The following is a 15894-nucleotide window of genomic DNA, read 5'->3' as shown; positions in this document are numbered from 1 at the left end:
AGGAATAGAATTGAGTCCATTTTGGCAGAAAAGTGCTTTTCTTGCTAGGAGTATTTGTTTACAGTGGGGACCTCGCTACTTCGCGGTTCCACGTTCGCGGGTTCAGAGCTTCGCGGGTTTGAAAAAAAATAATAAAATAAAATAATAAAAAAAAAAATTTATATATATATTACCATTTTTTTTCAAGATTTTCACTTTTCGCGGGTGGTTTTGGTCCCTATTAACCAAGTCTAAAAAAAAATAATAATAAAATTAAATTAAATTAAAAAAATATATATATATATCTCATCTCATCTCATTAGCCGTACCACTGATCCTCATTAGGGTCGCGGGGGGGCTGGAGCCCATCCCAGCCATCTGCGGGCAGTGGGCAGGGGACACCCTGAACTGGTTGCCAGCCAATCGCATATATATAAATATATATATATATATATATATATATATATATATATATATATATATTTTTTTTTTTAAATGAAATGATCTGCATTTCTATAGCGCTTTTCAAGTCAAGACTTCCCAAAGCGCTTTACAATGTGCTCCACATTTCCCAATAGCGGCCGTGCAGCCATGTGAGGCGCTAACCTGCTTATTGGGGGTATTAGGGGTTCAGTGTCTTACCCAAGGACACTTCGACATGTAACACGGACAAGCCGGGATTCGAACGGGGATCCCTTGATCCCGAGACGAGCGCTCTACCTCCTGAGCCACTGCCGCCCCAAAAGGTTTTAAGCATTTTTGAAGGGGCGTTGCAACTTCGTAGATTTTCACTTTTTGCGGGTGGTTTTGGTCCCCATTAACCGGGTCTAAAAAATAATAATAATAATAAAAAAAAAATTGAAGCATTTTTGAAGGGGCGTGGCTACTTTGCGGATTTTCACTTTTCGCGGGTGGTTTTGGTCCCCATTGACCGCGATAACTGAGGGATTACTGTATTATCTTTCGTCGAATCGTTCGCTTCAAAACGCGTGTTTTCCTTGCCTCCGCGATCTTCCGAAGAATTTCTCCGCCGTTTTTTCGTGCCGGAATGATTACCGTTGTTACCACTTTCTGTATTATGTTTCGACTTATTACCGACACCGAAGGAATTACCAATTTTTGGTTGATTTGCAACTCATACCAACTGTTTTTTCGGAGGCATACTTCTCTTTCACTCGACGACAACCACCAAAACAATGACGTCGTCTCGAAGCAACGAAATCTCGTTTGCCGAGATCGGCGCGAGACCAAAACAACAATGGCGGATCTGCCTGGCGAAAAGTTTGGAGTGCGGTAAATCTTTGTTTAAAAAAAAAAAAAAGTAATCGGGTAATAATGACAATTTGGTGTCGAAAAAGTTAATTCGACACAATACGTCCCCAGCAAAAATAATGTATCTAGGACGCAGGGACGCGGGCAAACCAGAACAATGCGAGTTAAATGAAATTAAATGAAATGGAATGATCTGCATTTCTATAGCTCTTTTCAAGTCAAGACTTCCCAAAGCGCTTTACAATGTGCTTCACATTTCCCAATAGCGGCCGTGCAGCCGTGTAAGGCGCTAACCTGCTTATGGGGGGCATTAGGGGTTCAGTGTCTTACCCAAGGACACTTCGACACGGAGGAGCCGGGATTCGAACTGCGATCTCTTGATCCCAAGACGAGCGCTCTACCTCCTGAGCCACTGCCGCCCCGGCTAGCTGGGGTGTGCTAGCTCTATGTGTGTCAGGTGGTTAAGGTCCAGTTAAATGAATAATGAGCCTTTAATGGGATGGATGAGTCGGTCCGGCGGAGGGTGAAATGGGCGTACATCAGGAATCCTTGCTCACTGTGCCAACCGGTCTGCCTGCATCATGTCCACTCGATTGCCAAGGATTCAAGCCGGTGCCCATATTTAAGCATCAGCTTAAACCCTGACCAGGAACAGGAAGATGGGCAATGGTCTTCCCAGATGGTGTAAGTAGGAGCAAAGCTCACTGAGCACGCTGAGAAATGAAATATCGCGCTTTTCAAGTCAATGACTTCCCAAAGCGCTTTACAGTGTGCTCTACATTTCCCAATAGTGGCCTTGCAAACATGTAAGGCGCTCACCTGCTGATTGGGGGTATTAGGGGTTCAGTGTCTTACCCAAGGACACTTCGACATGTAACACGGAGGAGCCGGGATTCGAACTGCGATCTCGGTTCGTTTGGCAATTTGCATACTCGGCAGCGAATCAGAAGCTCGCATCGAATAATGTGTTTTTTTCTATTTTTTTTCCCTTTTTTATTTTCTTTGTTATTGTAAGTGTTTGTCTTGCTGTCGGTCACCCCTCTTGAGATATAGATAGAGAGATTGAGAGATAGGGAGACATAGAGAGAGACATAGTGGGAGAGAGACATAGAGAGAGACATAGTGGGAGAGAGACATAGAGAGAGAGAGACATAGTGGGAGAGAGACATAGAGAGAGAGAGAGAGAGAGAGAGAGAGACATAGAGAGAGAGAGAGAGAGAGAGAGACATAGAGAGAGAGAGAGAGAGAGAGAGAGAGAGAGAGACATAGAGAGAGAGAGAGAGAGAGAGAGACATAGAGAGAGAGAGAGAGACATAGAGAGAGAGAGAGAGAGAGAGAGAGAGAGAGAGAGAGAGAGACATAGAGACATAGAGAGAGACAGAGAGACATAGAGAGAGACAGAGAGAGAGAGAGAGAGACAGAGACAGAGACAGAGACAGAGAGACAGAGAGAGAGAGAGAGAGAGAGAGAGAGAGAGAGAGAGAGAGAGAGAGAGAGAGAGAAAAAGATAGAGAGAGAGAGAGAGAGAGAAAAAGATAGAAAGAGAGAGAGAGAGAGAGACATAGAGGCGCTAACCTGCTTATTGGGGGCATTAGGGGTTCAGTGTCTTACCCAAGGACACTTTGACACGTAACACGGCCGAGCCGGGATTCGAACTGGGATCCCTTGATCCCAAGACGAGCGCTCTACCTCCTGAGCTACTGCCGCCCCAATGCTCACAATATATTCAACAATGACAATAAAGATATATTCTATTCTATTCTGAATACGTGAGTAACTCGGTAACATATTAAGAATTATTCAGATAACTAGCATAAAGAACATGCTAACCAAACCCAAAATCAGTTTTACTCCAAATCTCCAAATCCAATTCGATATTAATCTTCGGTTGTCCTTCTACCGGTAAACAACTCCGCCAACTCGGAATGTAGATGATAAAATTGCTTCCTCCTCTAATGGTGTGTAAACAATTTATCATATAAGTCTCACTGGAGTATAAGTCGCACCCATGGCCAAACTATGAAAAAAAAAAAAAAAAACTGATTTATAGTCCAGAAAAATAGTAGATGTTTGTCTAATTTATTTAGTGTGAGATTTCAGTGCAATTGTAAACTCAGCTCTTAATTCTTGGTCAAAAAAAGGACGTTTTATTGTATTTATAAATAAATATTGTACCAAGCAAACAGCTTTTAGAGCAGGGGTGTCAGACTCATTTTGGCTGAGGGCCACATGCTAGAAAATAAATGTCACGGGGGCCACCCTAGTAGATTTAAGAGAACGAGAGGGAGATGAAGAGAAAGAGAAAGAAAACAAGGGGGATAACGTACGAGTGAAAGAGAGAAAGAGAGAATAAAAGAGAAAGAAAAAGGGAGAGGTATAGAGATAGAGAGAAAAAAATGAGTGTGTAAAAGAAAGGGAAAGCGAGAGAATGAAAGAAACAGAAGGAGAAGGTAAGATAGAAAGAGAAAAAAAGAAGAAAAAAGAAGATACGAATGAAATCATAAAAAAAAGGGAAACAGAGTGAGATGTAGGGAGAGAAAGAAAGAGAAAGAAAAGGGGAGAGGAATAGAGAGAGCATATTACAGAAAAAAGAGAGAAAGAGAAAGAAACAAAGAAAAATTAGAAGTGAAAGGGAGAGTCAAAGAGAGATAGAGAGAAAAAGAGTGAGCGTGTAAAAGAAAGGGAAAGCGAGAGAACAAAAGAAATGGAAAGAGAAGGTGAGAAAGAAAGAAAAAAAGAAGATAGGAATGAAATAATAAAAAAGAGAGAAACACAGAGAGAGATGGAGAGAGAGAGAGAAAGAAAAAGGGGGAGAGGTATAGAGAGAGCATCATATAGAAAAACGAGGAAGAGAAAGAAACAAAGAAAAATTATTAGTGAAAGGGAGAGTCAAAGAGAGATAGAGAAAAAGAGTGAGCATGTAAAAGAAAGGGAAAGCGAGAGGATGAAAGAAACAGAAGGAGAAGGTAAGATAGAAAGAGAAAAAAAGAAGAAAAAAGAAGATACGAATGAAATCATAAAAAAAGAGAAACAGAGTGAGATGGAGAGAGGGAAAAAAAGAGAAAGAAAAGGGGAGAGGGATAGAGAGAGCATAATATATAGAAAAAAGAGAGAAACAGAAAGAAAAGAACAATTAGAAGTGAAAGGGAGAGTCAAAGAGAGATAGAGAGAAAAAGATTGAGTGTGTAAAAAAGGGAAAGCAAGAGAATGAAATAAATGGAAAAAAAAGAGAAATAAATGGAAAAAAAGAAGAAAAACAAGATAGGAATGAAATCATAAAAAAGAGAAACACAGCGAGAGATGGAGAGAAAAAAAGAGAAAGAAAAGGGGAGAGGAATAGAGAGATCATAATATAGAAAAAAAGAGGGGGGAGAGAAAGAAACAAAGAAAAATTTGAAGTGAAAGGGAGAGTCAAAGACAGATAGAAAGAAAAAGAGTGAGTGTGGAAAAGAAAGGGAAAGCGAGAGAATGAAAGAAATTGAAAGAAAGGAGAAAGAAATAGAAAAGAAGAAAAAAAAAAGATAGGAATGAAATCGTAAACAAGAGAGAAACACAGAGCGAGATGGAGAGAGAGAGAGAGAAAGAAAGAGAAAGAAAGGGAGAGAGGAATGGAGAGAGGATCATAGAGAAAAAAGACGGGGAGAGAAAGAAAACAAAGAAAAATTTGAAGTGAAAGGGAGAGTGTCAAAGAGAGCTCGAGAGAAAAAGAGTGAGTGTGTAAACGAAAGGGAAAGCGAGAGAATGAAATAAATGGAAATTGAACGTAAAAAAAGAAAAAAAAGATAGGAATGAAATCATAAAAAAGATAAACACAGGGAGAGATGGAGAGAGAGAAAGAACGAGAAAGAAAGGGAGAGAGGAATAGAGAGAGGATCATAGAGAAAAAAGACGGGGAGAGAAACAAAACAAAGAAAATTTGAAGTGAAAGGGAGAGTGTCAAAGAGAGCTCGAGAGAAAAAGAGTGAGTGTGTAAAAGAAAGCGAGAGAATGAAAGAAATGGAAAGAGAACGTAAGAAAGAAAGAGAGAAAAAGAAGAAAAAGATAGGAATGAAATCATAAAAAAAGAAACACAGAGAGAGATGGAGAGAGAGAAAAAAAAGAGAAAGAAAAGGGGAGAGGAATAGAGAGAGCATAATATCGAGGGGAGAGAAAGAAAACAAAGTAGAATTTGAAGTGAAAGGGAGAGTGTCAAAGAGAGCTCGAGAGAAAAAGAGTGAGTGTGTAAAAGAAAGGGAAAGCGAGATTATGAAAGAAAGGGAAAGAGAAGGTAAAAAAGAAAGAGTAAAAAGAGAAAAAGAAAAAAAGTAGAAGGACTGAAAAAAAATAAAAAAGAGAAAGAGAGAAACAGAGAGAGGGAGCAAGAGAGAGATAGAGATATAGACCAAAAGAAATGTAGTAGCTTTACAAGTGGCGCCTAATTTGGCGACACCAGGCGGACATATTCAAAACCCCAGCTCATTTTTCTCCCTCGCTTCTCTCAGTGATGTCTGGCGGCCCGGTTTAATACCCTAGGCGGGCCTGATCCGGCCCACGGGCTGGATGTTTGACACCTGTGTTTTCGAGCAAATGACGTGAGAAAAGGTTTCACTGTCCAGAAAGCCATGGAAAAGAACATGCCAATAAGAGGAATGGGAAAAGAGTAAAGCACTGAGAGGAAGAGAAGGTTTTAGGCAGATTAAAAAAAGACAGGCAGGCCTTTTAAGGCTATCCGTCTAATGAAATATGTCAAACCTATAAAAAGAAAACCGGGATGGAGCACAGAAAGCCCTCCCGATACGCCGTGTCAGCAAAAATGAGAAACGTGCAAAAGCACTGTCGATACACATTATCAAGGACGTCAGCAGGAAACGAGAGGAAAACGGGCAGAACCAAAAGAGACACATTTACAGTCTTCATTTTTATAGCACAAAAATGCCTTTATTCGAGGAATCAACTCCTTGCCCTGAAGAATTCTGGTGCCGGCGTGGTGAGGGGGCCCTATTGTGGATGCAGAACCGGAGCTAGCGGCTAGTGGCGATATAAGCCTTCCGTACCGTCCGTAATCATGATAAATGTGAACTTGCTACTAAATAAGACCGACAAACTGCGTACAGGGAGCAGTGTTCTGGTTTGCCCGCGTCCCTGCGTCCTAGACACATCATTTTTGCTGATTGTGTCAAATCAACGTGCGTCCCCGGGACGCAACTTTTTGGACACAAAATTGTCAGTATTACCCGATTACTTTTTTTTTTTTAACAAAGATTTACCACACTCCAAACTTTTCGCCAGGCAGATCCGCCATTGTTGTTTTGGTCTCGCGGTTCGAGTTTTCGCCGATCTCGAGATCTCGTTTCAAGATGACGTCATTGTGGTGGCGCTTGTCGTCGGGTGAAAGAGAAGTATGCCTCAGCGCAAATCAACACAAAATTGGTAATTTCTTCAGTGTCGGTAATAAGTCGAAACATATTGCAGAGATTGATAACAACGGCATTAATTCCGGCACGTAAAAACGGCAAAGAAATTCTTCAGAAGATCGCGGAGGCAAGGAAAACACGTGTGTTGAAGCTAACAATTCGACGAAAGATAAACAAAAGAATACTCCTAGCAAGAAAAGGACTTTGCTGCCAAAATGGACTTAATTCTATTCCTGGTTACGCTATGAAGAGGATGATAATTGAGGCTTCATGTTCTGTGATGCGTGCACCCAGCGTGACAAAAAAACTGGACTGCATAAATCGTTTCGCGATACGAACTTTCAGAAAAGCACATTGGATCGGCACAACGACAATGAAAACCACAAATTAGCTAAATATAACACGAAAAAACGGCGGAGAAATTCTTCAGAAGCACGCGGAGGCAAGGAAAACACGTGTGTTGAAGCTAACAATTCGACGAAAGATAAACAAAAGAATATTCCTAGCAAGAAAAGGACTTTTCTGCCAAAATGGACTTAATTCTATTCCTGGTTACGCTATGAAGAGGATGATAATGGCGGCTACATGTACTGTGATGCGTGCACCCAGCATGACAAAAAAACTGGACTGCATAAATCGTTTCGCGCTACGAACTTTCAGAAAAGCACATTGGATCGGCACAACGACAATGAAAACCACAAATTAGCTAAATATAACACGAAAAAACGGCGGAGAAATTCTTCTGAAGATTGCGGAGGCAAGGAAAACACGTGTGTTGAAGCGAACGATTCGACGAAAGAAAATAAACAAAAGCAAACTCCTAGCAAGAAAAGGACTTTTCTGCCAAAATGGACTTAATTCTATTCCTGGTTACGCTATGAAGAGGATGATAATTGAGGCTTCATGTTCTGTGATGCGTGCACCCCGCGTGACAAAAAAACTGGATTGCATAAATCGTTTCGCAATACGAACTTTCAGGAAAGCACATTGGATCGGCACAACGACAATGAAAACCACAAATTAGCTAAATATAGCACGAAAAAACGGCGGAGAAATTCTTCAGAAGATTGCGGAGGCAAGGAAAACACGTGTGTCGAAGCGAACGATTCGATGAAAGAAAATAAACAAAAGAATTCTCCTAGCAAGAAAAGGACTTTTCTGCCAAAATGGACTTAATTCTATTCCTGGTTACGCTATGAAGAGGATGATAATTGAGGCTTCATGTTCTGTGATGCGTGCACCACGCGTGACAAAAAAACTGGATTGCATAAATCGTTTCGCAATACAAACTTTCAGGAAAGCACATTGGATCGGCACAACGACAATGAAAACCACAAATTAGCTAAATATAGAACGAAAGAACGGCGGAGAAATTCTTCTGAAGATTGCGGAGGCAAGGAAAACACGTGTGTTGAAGCGAACGATTCGACAAAAGAAAATAAACAAAAGAAAACTAGCAAGAAAAAGGACTTTTCTGCCAAAATGGACTCAATTATATTCCTGGTTACAGTATGAGGAAGATGATAATGGATTGGACCTTGAGAAGGCATTACAACTGTGGCGGGACAGCAAACCAAACAGAAAAATCGGAAGTGATAACCGCTTTGTATTATCAATTAACTGTAATGATTAAAACTGCATGAATATATAAACTAATATTTCAGCAATATTATTTTGTATAACGTAAAATATTGTTGTGAACTGAAAAATCTTGAAGTGATAACTGATTTGTATTACCAATAAACTGTGTTGATTAAAACTGAATGAATAAATAGATTTATATATTTATTTATATATTTGTCGCCGATTTTTTCTTAAACAAAGATTTACCGCACTCCAAACTTTTCGTCAGGCAGATCCGGCAGATGTTGTTTTGGTTTTGCGGTTCGAGTTTTTGTGTAGTGAAAGGAAGTCCGTCTCTTTTTCAGAGAACCGGCTTTTTCGGCTCAACTCGTTCAAGAGAGCCGGCTCTCCGACGGCTCACTGGCTCTGATGCATTATATTACGAATGATGATGTTGTATAAAGAAAATAAGAAAAAAGGAAGATAAAAGGAGAAAATGAAAAAAAAGACAGGTTTGTGTAGTGAAAGGAAGTCCGTCTCTTTTTAGAGAACCGGCTTTTTCGGCTCAACTCGTTCAAGAGAGCCGGCTCTCCAACGGCTCACTTGCTTTGATGCATTATATTACGAATGATGATGTTGTATAAAGAAGTTAAAGAAAAAAAATGAAGTATAAAAGGAGAAAATGAAAAAAAGACAGGTTTGTGTAGTGAAAGGAAGTCCGTCTCTTTTAAGAGAACCGGCTTTTTCGGCTCAACTCGTTCAAGAGAGCCGGCTCTCCAACGGCTCACTTGCTTTGATGCATTATATTACGAATGATGATGTTGTATAAAGAAGTTAAAGAAAAAAAATGAAGTATAAAAGGAGAAAATGAAAAAAAGACAGGTTTGTGTAGTGAAAGGAAGTCCGTCTCTTTTAAGAGAACCGGCTTTTTCGGCTCAACTCGTTCAAGAGAGCCGGCTCTCCAACGGCTCACTTGCTTTGATGCATTATATTACGAATGATGATGTTGTATAAAGAAGTTAAAGAAAAAAAATGAAGTATAAAAGGAGAAAATGAAAAAAAGACATGTTTGTGGTGATCCCTTTCATCGGTATATTACCAACAATAATTTGATGCAGAAAATGAATTCATAATTTGATGATTAAAACTGAACGAATATCTAGATTTTTAGTATATATTTGTCGTCTATTTACGATTTCAACCTGGATAAGACTAAATTTTGGGGAGCCATAGATCTCTGTTGGGACCCCTAGATTTTGGAGCATGCTCGTCCCCGGGACCCATCACTTTTCACAGCTCAAATGAACACTCCATTTATTTAGTCGAGTCACGGGACTGGGATGAGACATTCCGGGAAAATCAGGTGAGCTGGTTCTCCGGTACAAGAGGAGAATGAGAAGTTCCTTTCGGTCGAGGAGGAAGCAGAGCTACGGTACTTGTGGGAGTCTGGAGCATTCAAGGTCAGCCTAAGTGTTTTGTAGTATGTCAGGTATTTAAGACTGGCAGGGTTCTTCCACTTGTTTTATGGCCAAATTCAAGCACTTTAAGGCTGTTTTTTCGATTTTTTTCCAGGACCTCCAAAGCCAATCAAACGGACCTTCTTGGGGGTTGGCTTTGATGACTAAAACAATGTGACTATCTTACTTCAAGCACATACTTAGTGCTATTTACCAGCTCAGTAGCCTAGATGGTAGAGCGCCCGCTTTGAGACTGGGAGGTCGCTGGTTCGCGCCTCGGCCGAGTCATACCTAAGACTTATAACATTGGTAAAATGGCGGCGCCCTCTGTTGGCTGCGGCTGCATCGGCTCGCTACAACGGGTCAGGTGTATCGACATTTCGTTCTGTGTACATTGTTACAAAGAATGACAATACAAAGGAAATTATTAATTATTATTATTATTATTTTGAGCTGTTCCGATCTATGATATTTGTGTGACAATGGGCTGCTATAAACTGACAGGAATTCTGTCATTCTGCTATAAGAATTGGCTATGTCACAATTGTTTACAAAGACGGGAAGGACTCTATAGGTGTTGGGTCATCATTGAGCTCAATACGGAGGACAAGAAAAAACAGTACTGTACGTTTAAAAAGCAGAAAAATGAGACAAATTTGGACTCATTTTGATGATATTGATTTCTGCGAAGCAGAGTGCATTCAATCTTTCAACCGACTGCTGATCTTTTGCTTTTTGTTTAACTTAATTTATATATTTTTTGTTTTTTTCAGAGAATCAGTCTAAATTGGTTGACATATAGTTCATTTTGAGTTTTCCCTTGCCCTCATGTTGGTTTCAGATCAGGGGATGGTGTAGTAATAGCCCGTGCAATAACCTGTGCAGCCCTTTGAGACTCTTTGTGATTAAGGGTGTCACAAATAAACATGACTTGACTTGACTTGAGGTTTTTGAGTTTTTCCTTGCCCTCATGTTGGTTTTAGATCAGGGGATGGTGTCATCATAGTCTGTGGTTTGCAATAATCTGTGGTGTGTGCAGCCCTTTGAGACTCTTTGTGATTAAGGGCGTCACAAATAAACATGTTGAGGTTTTTGAGTTTTTCCTTGCCCTCATGTTGGTTTTAGATCAGGGGATGGTGTAGTAATAGTCTGTGCAATAACCTGTGCAGCCCTTTGAGACTCTTTGTGATTAAGGGCGTCACAAATAAAAATGACTTGACTTATCATTTATTTATAGCATTGAATAGTTCATATTCCATTTTATTTACATGTTTTTCCATCTTTAGGGATTTTGTGTTGTTGTCAGCGTGGAAAAGTCTAAAATGGTTATGTATTTTTACATGTGGATATTTTAATTAATAAGTTATGCGTTTTGCATGTCCTGCAATTACTAAATAATTTGGTGCATAAAGTTTTATGATTATTGATAATACATCGTTAAAAACAATAATCTGAGGACCCGTAAGAATCGGCTCTGCTGAGGGAGTTTTCTAAATAGAGCTGTCCTCCTGAGTGCAACCAGTAGGGGGCAGTGACGCTCCACATGACAACGCCATGATGACTAAGAGCAAGCATGTCAGCGTCATTTTCACACACTTGTTTGTCATTTAACTTAATTAACTGAAACATTGCAATGGTAACAATTTCAAGCATTTTCACCAAAAATTCAGGCATCTTCCTGACATAAACCCATTAAATTAAAGCATTTTCAAAGATTTTAAGCATTCATACAAATCCTGTTAACTACCGTAAATTCCGGACTATAAGCCGCTATTTTTTACCCTAACTTTCAACCCTGCGACTTATTCAGTAATGCGGCCAATTTATGGAATTTTTCTAACGGCCGCCAGCGGCGCTCGAGTGTTGCTACTATTAACTGCCCTGTCACAGGCATCGTTTGGGATGAAAGCTATATTATTATTATTAAAGCTTTGAAAACTCTCTCGGTGTACCGTCTTTCTTCCTAAATATGTGTAACCATGTATAATATGTATTTGCAACTGTATATTTTTGTAATGTATTTATTTGTATTTATTTTAGACACTTATTCTGATGTGTTTTACACGGGTGAATGAAAAAAGAGGGGCGGAACAAACGCGGGGTGCCGAGTTTAAGTGGGGTCCGCTAAAGGTGAGGGACAGACAAGGAAAGAAGAGGGGGTAAAAAGTTCGTTAAAGAAAAAGGAGTTGCGTGAGTAAATGTGTTCATCTAAAAAATTTTGCCCACAGGTCTGCATCAAACCTTAAGTACCGGTATCATTTTCCGTTCATTTTGCCGGCTGTGATTTTTGGACTGTGGACTTTGATGAAGGACATTTAGTTTCAATCGCGGGACTTGAAGTCGGGTTTGGGTTCATTTTGTGTTACATGTTTAAATGTGGGCACCTGCGGCTTATATACAGGTGCGGCTTGTGTATGTACAAAATCGTTTTTCCTCTTAACATGTGGTGGGTGCGGCTTATAATCAGGTGCGCTGTATAGTCCGGAATTTACAGTATATGTTAACCAAGCCTCACTCTGGATTGGATAAAGTTACCAAAATATGCAAATAGCTCATTCTCCCCAATTTAATCAGACTATCGTCATTAATCTTCTGAGTTCATGATTTAAAAAGAAATAACTCACCCTTTCTATGTCCATCCAGCGATCTCATATTACTCTCATCTGCCACTGGAAGAGAAAAAGAAAGACTTTCAGAAACTATATTCCATCATCTTGTGGTACTGAGTGAAGAAGGTTTTGTCGGAGCAAGGGAGAAATAAGTCCTCCTTACAGCATTGGGTTGGTTGACATATAGGAAATATTCCTTTTGAGATAAGAATTTGGATTTTTGTACCAATCTGAATGAATTGCTCACATGCTTAGTCAGGTCCTGTTTATTTGTGACGCCCTTAATCACAAAGAGTCTCAAAGGGCTGCACAGACCACAGACTATTGCAAACCACAGACTATGATGACACCATCCCCTGATGTAAAACCTACATGAGGGCAAGGAAAAACTCAAAAACCTCAAGTCAAGTCAAGTTATGGTTATTTGTTTGGCCCTTAATCACAAAGAGTCTTAAAGGGCTGCACAGACCATTGCAAACTACAGACTATTATGACACCATCCCCTAAACTAAAACCTACATGAGGGCAAGGAAAAACTCAAAAACCTCAAGTCATGTTTATTTGTGACGCCCTTAATCACAAAGAGTCTCAAAGGGCTGCACAGACCACAGACTATTGCAAACCACAGACTATCGTGACACCATCATCTGATCTAAAACCTACATGAGGGCAAGTAAAAACTCAAAAACCTCAAGTCAAGTCATATTTATCTGTGACGCCCTTAATCACAAAGAGCCTCAAAAGACTGCACAGACCACAGATTATTGCAAACCACAGACTATGATGACACCATCCCCTGATCTAAAACCAACATGAGGGCAAGGAAAAACTCAAAAACCTCAAGTCAAGTCATGTTTATTTTTGACGCCCTTAATCACAAAGAGTCTCAAAGGGCTGCACAGACCACAGACTATTGCAAACCACGGACTATCGTGACACCATCATCTGATCTAAAACCTGCATGAGGGCAAGGAAAATTTAAAAACCTAAAGTCAAGTCATATTTATCTGTGACGCCCTTAATCACAAAGAGTCTCAAAGGGCTGCACAGACCACAGACTATTGCAAACCACAGACTATGATGACACCATCCCCTGATCTAAAACCTACATGAGGGCAAGGAAAAACTCAAAAACCTCAAGTCAAGTCAAGTTATGGTTATTTGTTTGGCCCTTAATCACAAAGAGTCTTAAAGGGCTGCACAGACCATTGCAAACTACAGACTATTATGACACCATCCCCTAAACTAAAACCTACATGAGGGCAAGGAAAAACTCGAAAACCTCAAGTCATGTTTATTTGTGACGCCCTTAATCACAAAGAGTCTCAAAGGGCTGCACAGACCACAGAATATTGCAAACCACAGACTATCGTGACACCATCATCTGATCTAAAACCTGCATGAGGGCAAGGAAAAACTCAAAAACCTCAAGTCAAGTCATGTTTATTTGTGACGCCCTTAATCACAAAGAGTCTCAAGGGGCTGCACAGACCGCAGACTATTGCAAACCACGGACTATCATGACACCATCATCTGATCTAAAACCTACATGAGGGCAAGTAAAAACTCAAAAACCTCAAGTCAAGTCATATTTATCTGTGACGCCCTTAATCACAAAGAGCCTCAAAAGACTGCACAGACCACAGATTATTGCAAACCACAGACTATGATGACACCATCCCCTGATCTAAAACCAACATGAGGGCAAGGAAAAACTCAAAAACCTCAAGTCAAGTCATGTTTATTTTTGACGCCCTTAATCACAAAGAGTCTCAAAGGGCTGCACAGACCACAGACTATTGCAAACCACGGACTATCATGACACCATCATCTGATCTAAAACCTACATGAGGGCAAGGGAAAACTCAAAAACCTAAAGTCAAGTCATATTTATCTGTGACACCCTTAATCACAAAGAGTCTCAAAGGGCTGCACAGACCACAGACTATTGCAAACCACAGACTATGATGACACCATCCCCTGATCTAAAACCTACATGAGGGCAAGGAAAAACTCAAAAACCTCAAGTCAAGTCAAGTTATGGTTATTTGTTTGGCCCTTAATCACAAAGAGTCTTAAAGGGCTGCACAGACCATTGCAAACTACAGACTATTATGACACCATCCCCTAAACTAAAACCTACATGAGGGCAAGGAAAAACTCAAAAACCTCAAGTCAAGTCGGCGGACGTGCGCGGGGCCCCCGTAACTGTGTCGGTGTTGTGCGTATCGCGCCCGAAAGTACCAGCGCCGCGGGTTAGGGGCACCCGCGGTGCGGCGCAAGTAAAGACCCTGTCGTGAATTTGTCTCCGATCACCCCGGGCAGACGTAAAATCGCCCAGCTGTATGACTCTTAGCGGTGGATCACTCAGCTCGTGCGTCTAATGTGATTTGCAGCTGCGATTGGCTGGCAACCAGTTCAGGGTGTCCCCTGCCCACTGCCCGGAGATGACTGGGGTGGGCTCCAGCCCCCCCCGCGACCCTAATGAGGATCAGCGGTACGGCTAATGAAATGAGATGAGATGAGATATATATATATACTGGACTGTCTCAGAAAATTAGAATATTGTGATAAAGTTCTTTATTTTCTATAATGCAATTAAAAAAACAAAAATGTCATACATTCTGGATTCATTACACATCAACTGAACTATTTCAAGCCTTTTATTATTTTAATATTGCTGAATTTGGCTTACAGCTTAAGAAAACTCAAAAATCCTATCTCAAAATATTAGAATATCATGAAAAAGTATACAAGTAGGCTATTCAACTAATCACCTGAATCTCATTAACTCGAAACACCTTGCGAGGGTTTCCTGAGCCTTAAAAACACTCAGCTTGGTTCAGTAAACTAAATCACTGCTGATCTGACTGCTGTCCAGAGGACCATCATTGATACCCTCCATCAGGAGGGTAAGACACAAAAAGAAATTTCTCTAAGAGCAGGCTGTTCACAGAGTGCAGTTTCAAAGCATATCCACAAAAAGTCTGATGGAAGGGAAAAATGTGGCCGGAAACGCTGCACAACCAAGAGAGATGACCGCAGCCTTAACAAAATTGTGAAGAAGAGCCGCTTCCAGAATTTGAGGGAGCTTCAAAGACAGTGGGCTGAAGCTGGAGTCCAGGTATCAAAAGCCACAGTTCACAGACGTGTCCGGGAAATGGGCTACAATAGCCGTATTCCCATGGTCAAGCCACTTCTGAACTCAAGACAACGGAAGAAGCGTCTGACTTGGGCTATGGAGAAGAAGCACTGGACGGTTGCAGAGTGGTCCAAAGTCCTCTTTTCAGACGAAAGCAAGTTTTGCATTTCATTTGGAAGTCAAGGCGCCAGAGTCTGGAGAAAGGCTGGAGAGGAGCAAAATCCAAGTTGCTTGAAATCCAGTGTGAAGTTCCCACAGTCAGCAATGGTTTGGGGAGCCATGTCAGCTGCTGGTGTTGGTCCACTGTGTTTCATCAAGTCCAGAGTAAATGCAACTGTGTACCAAGAGATTTTAGAGCACTACATGCTTCCATCTGCTGAAAAGCTCTATGGAGACGAGGATTTCATTTTCCAGCATGATCTGGCACCTGCCCACAGTGCCAAAACCACCAGTAACTGGTGCACTGACCATGGCATCAC

General features: G+C 40.8%; 1 protein-coding gene across 2 annotated transcripts in view; it reads right to left on the bottom strand.

Moving 5' to 3' along the window:
* The window catches only part of LOC148368495 (partitioning defective 3 homolog B-like), a 237983-nt gene that overhangs the window by 99738 nt on the left and 122351 nt on the right, over positions 1 to 15894 (bottom strand). For both annotated transcript variants that reach the window (XM_088330519.1, XM_088330520.1), the window contains exon 17: positions 12289 to 12333. In XM_088330519.1, the coding sequence (XP_088186645.1) occupies positions 12289 to 12333 (45 nt within the window). The remainder of the gene's footprint in view (positions 1 to 12288; positions 12334 to 15894) is intronic.

Source organism: Urocampus carinirostris, chromosome 3, assembly GCF_059441175.1.
Source record: "Urocampus carinirostris isolate Australia breed hairy pipefish chromosome 3, RoL_Ucar_1.0, whole genome shotgun sequence".
NCBI classification, from domain to species: Eukaryota; Metazoa; Chordata; class Actinopteri; order Syngnathiformes; family Syngnathidae; genus Urocampus; species Urocampus carinirostris.
Note: the sequence above shows the minus strand (reverse complement) of the source record. Positions and strands in the feature narration are given on the sequence as shown.